This window comes from Elaeis guineensis, chromosome 3, assembly GCF_000442705.2.
Source record: "Elaeis guineensis isolate ETL-2024a chromosome 3, EG11, whole genome shotgun sequence".
NCBI classification, from domain to species: domain Eukaryota; kingdom Viridiplantae; phylum Streptophyta; class Magnoliopsida; order Arecales; family Arecaceae; genus Elaeis; species Elaeis guineensis.
In genome coordinates, this window is record NC_025995.2 from 127415353 (window position 1) to 127419679 (window position 4327).

The 4327-nt window shown below is 44.8% G+C and overlaps 1 protein-coding gene across 1 annotated transcript; it reads left to right on the top strand.

The window, feature by feature from the left end:
• Positions 1-1298: 1298 nt before the first annotated feature.
• Positions 1299-2944, top strand: LOC105040215 (UDP-glycosyltransferase 73E1). Its single transcript, XM_010916643.4, has one exon. The coding sequence runs from the start codon at positions 1374-1376 to the stop codon at positions 2880-2882; it is 1509 nt and encodes a 502-aa protein (XP_010914945.3). The 5' UTR covers positions 1299-1373; the 3' UTR covers positions 2883-2944.
• Positions 2945-4327: the final 1383 nt, after the last annotated feature.

The window sequence follows — 4327 nt, forward strand, 5'->3', positions numbered from 1 at the left end:
CAACACACATTTGCAGCTTGGATTGCCATGGCATTGCTTTCCTTGCAAAAGTAACAAATTTCCCGAGGTAGGTTTTTTGGAGTCAATATCCTCAATTATGCCTACATCTGTGAAGCCTTCTAACATAGATTGATACCTCTAAAGCATAAACAAATTAACTTTAGATGTGCCTCTAAGATTGCAAAAAATCCACTTAACTTCTACCTAATGTTTTTTTCTTGGATGTATAAAAAATCTCCCGACTAGACCAACCACGTGGGCAATGCCGAATCTTATGATGCCGTTATAATAACTTAAGATCTCAATTAAAAAGACTGGTTAGAAGGCGTGGTTTAGATTTCTTTATCCTCCACAGATACTCAAGACCTATTAAATATATATATATATAATCGATATAAGACTTAATACATACTTATCCCGATCCTCATATTATAACTTGTCGTGGCTCGGCTTGCCTGAGTAAATCCCTTGCGCAGGAACTTCCAGGGTCAACCCTAACTCAGGTCCGAATGCACCCATCAAAAACTGTTAAGGATGGCGGAAGGCCCGCTTTCTCAGTACGTGGCGAGTTACGTGGCCACAAGTCCAATTTGGACAAATGAAACGTTCATCGTTCATTTTCCCTGCCCAACATTACGACAAGTGGATGGACAACATGATATGAAAAAGAGGACCGCTGCCATTCTCTCACTTCAAGATATGACAGCCAAGGACTGGTAATGGAGAGGATGAGATTGGTGATGTTAGTCGTGCTTGGACTGCAGCCCCAGCGCTCAGCTACTCACCCGTTTCCGCATTCCCCAATGGACCGAATGGTGAACAGCAACGGGTGATTTATAGTTTTATCCATCGTGGGAAATGGCGTACCAAGAAAAGCAGTGCTAGTGCGCCCATTTCATGTCACCCTCCTTGTGCTGGAGCCGTGACCGAGCGAAGCGAAAGAGGAGCCACGCGGCGCAAAAGTGGCCCAACATTCCTATATCTCGTAGCATTATAATTTCCATTTTTTTTAAAAAAAATTATTATAAGTCATCCAAGTTGTAGGTTCCCTGCGTCGCTATGCATGTTTCCCGATCGCCGCTGCCAGATTCCTTTTCTCGGGGGAGATCATCGCCGGTAGATTCGGCCGTCAAACAACTTAGCTCATGTAGGGGCTTACGTCATGATTTGAGACTTCATCTAGAACCTGGGCCCGTAACACATGGGATTTCCCGGACAATTTGGCTTTCTCGTGTGACCACAGATAATAAACAACACGAAGAGCCGTGCTGTCTTTAAATTACAAGGAATCCAAGATTCAACATAAGTACTGGCTCCTCCTCTCAGTTTTGCACATCCGTGGCAGCCTGCTAGCGTTGGATCCTCCGTTTAGGATGACCAACCAAGCGACCATGAGTGGTCTTCGTAGTCGCGAGCCTCACTTCGTCTTGGTCCCTCTGACAGCCCAAGGGCACATGATCCCCATGGTCGACTTGGCTCGTTTACTTGCGGAACGAGGTGCCCGTGTCAGCCTCATCACGACCCCAGTGAACGCTGCACGGATCAAGGCCATCATCAACCGAGTGAAGGAATCTGATCTCCCGATACAGTTTGCTGAGCTCGAATTTCCATGCGCCGAAGTGGGTCTACCGGACGGTTGCGAGAATGTGGATCTAGTCCCTTCAGCAGGCTACTACAAAGCATTTTTCGAAGCCACCCACCATCTCAGAGAACCCGTAGCCCGGTACCTGCGAGCACAACGGCCTCGTCCAACATGCATGATCACGGATATGTGCAACCCATGGACGGCGGATGTCGCTCGTGAGCTCCGGATGCCACGGCTCGTCTTTCACGGGCCTTCTTGCTTCTTCATTCTATGCTCCCATCTCATGCAGCAGCACGGGATCTATGCCCGCATAACCGATGATTTCGAGCCCGTCCTCATACCTGAGCTCCCACAACCTGTCGAGGTCAACAAAGCCCAGGCACCGGGCTTCTTCGGTGCATTAGGGTGGGAAAAGTTTCGATCTGAGGTTCTAGAAGCGGAGTCGACGGCGGATGGGGTGGTGATGAACACTTTTGATGATCTAGAGCATTCATATATCGAGCTCTACAGGAAGGTGATCGGTAAAGAGGTCTGGACTATCGGGCCATTGTGTCTCTACAACAAGGATCTCGACAACAAGGCTGCTAGAGGAAACAAGCCTGCTATTGACCACCACCGAGTTCTAAGTTGGCTCGACTCGAGGAAGCCCAAGTCTGTGCTCTACGTTAGCTTCGGTAGCCTTGTGCGAACGCGGCCTTCGCAACTCATTGAAATAGGGTGTGGTTTGGAGGCATCCAACCAGCCATTCATCTGGGTGATCAAGGACGTGGAAAGGACCTCGGAGGTCGACAAATGGTTGTCGGAGGGATTCGAGGAGAGGGTAAGCACAAAGGGTCTTGTAATTAAGGGGTGGGCGCCGCAGGTGGTCATCCTGTCGCACCCTGCCATCGGAGGATTTATGACACACTGCGGATGGAACTCAATGTTGGAGGCCGTGTCCGCGGGCGTGCCGATGATAACATGGCCTAATTTTGCGGACCAATTCCTCAACGAGAAGCTGGTTGTGGACGAGCTGGGCATTGGCGTGGCAATTGGGGTGAAAGTGCCCTACTACTATCTCACAGAAGATAGTCCACCGGCAGCGAAGAGGGATGATATAGCGAAGGCAGTCTCAAGGTTGATGGACAAAGGGGAGGAGGGGCAAGAGAGAAGAAAAAGGGCAAAGGAGCTGGCTGAAAAGGCTATGAGCACAATGGAAGGAGGAGGGTCATCCATGGAGAACATGGCACGCTTGATTCAGTACGCCTTGATGCATGGAAACAACGATTCTGATCAAGAAGAGGAACACGATGCGTAGATTTGTTCGTTTAAGGCGAATGCATGTATCGGAAATATGAACTAATAATTTATTTTGTATAACCTGACCTGGTCCTTATTTTCGTATATGGTTGAGGCTAAATGGTGTCGCAACCGACCATACCGTGTGACTAATTTGTCCGCTTCCTCGTTGTAATGAAATATTTACTTCTAGGTGCGCTGATCACAGGACATGTAACTTCTCATTTTTTAGTTGGGTCGATATGTACATCCCAAACTATCGAAATCTTTGAAGAGGACGGATCAGCCATTAAACTGCGGAACTCAAGTAAGGAACAGTTTGTCTCGAACAACGAAAGAAATCAGAGAAATCAAGTCTCGCGTTTGACCTGGTCTCGTTCCCCAGCAAGATTGTGCGATGTAGATAATAAATTTATGACAACAATAAATTTATGATAACACTGTATACACAGTGTGGTCGAGAAAATATTCACCACAATGATGATATCAAGTCATCATTGTAACAAATTAATCACTACTCAGAAATAAATGAAATATACAAAATAATATGGGATATAATTCATAGAAATCGATGAAATATATGACAATCGATGAAATATAAAGATTGTCATCGGTTTGTTATAAATTTAACATGATATCACCGTTACAACGAATATTTTTTTCATATGACCTTCCATGCACAATCAATCACAGCTATTAATTTTCATGGACTCCATTCCTCAAACATACCTCTTGACGCACCATCATAGAAGCTAATGGATGTGATTGATTACTTAAGTCCATTGGAGTGCAAGCACAAATTGAAAAACGGCCGACAATAGAGGTTGTAGCGCATATTTTCTATCTATTAACACATTAAAAATTTTAACACCAATAGGAACTGATAATTTGCAAGATATTTCTAGCTAATACCATATAAACAGCTTAGTTGAGAATTGTTCATTATTTTTATTTAAAATATATATATATATATATATATATATATATATATATATATATATATATATATATATATATATATATATATATATATATATATATTGTATAATTGATCTGTTCAGGATAGCGTACGTGCCGTTCAACAAACATGTGCCCCATTCTCAAATGTGTAATTCACATCCCTCTCGTCCGATCTAGCATGGTTATACCGAATTGGTGCATTGGAAAGAACTTTCTAGAGGCAGAGGAACTGGGATCTTTGTCTGCATGCTGATCAACGAGGGCCATTTTCTCATGCAATGAGCTTCCTCCTTCCATTGCCATCCTGGCCTTTCTCTCCCAGATATTCTTCTCTCCGATCCGTCCTTGCCTTCCTCCATAAGCACGGACACTGCCTTTCCACTTCATCGCTTTCATTTCACTCCAGAAGTGCAGTTACCATCCTGGCCTCGTTATCATCGGAACGCTTGCAGCAGGCCCTTTGAAGTTGAATTCCATCCAGTGGGCATGTGCAAAAGGGTCATC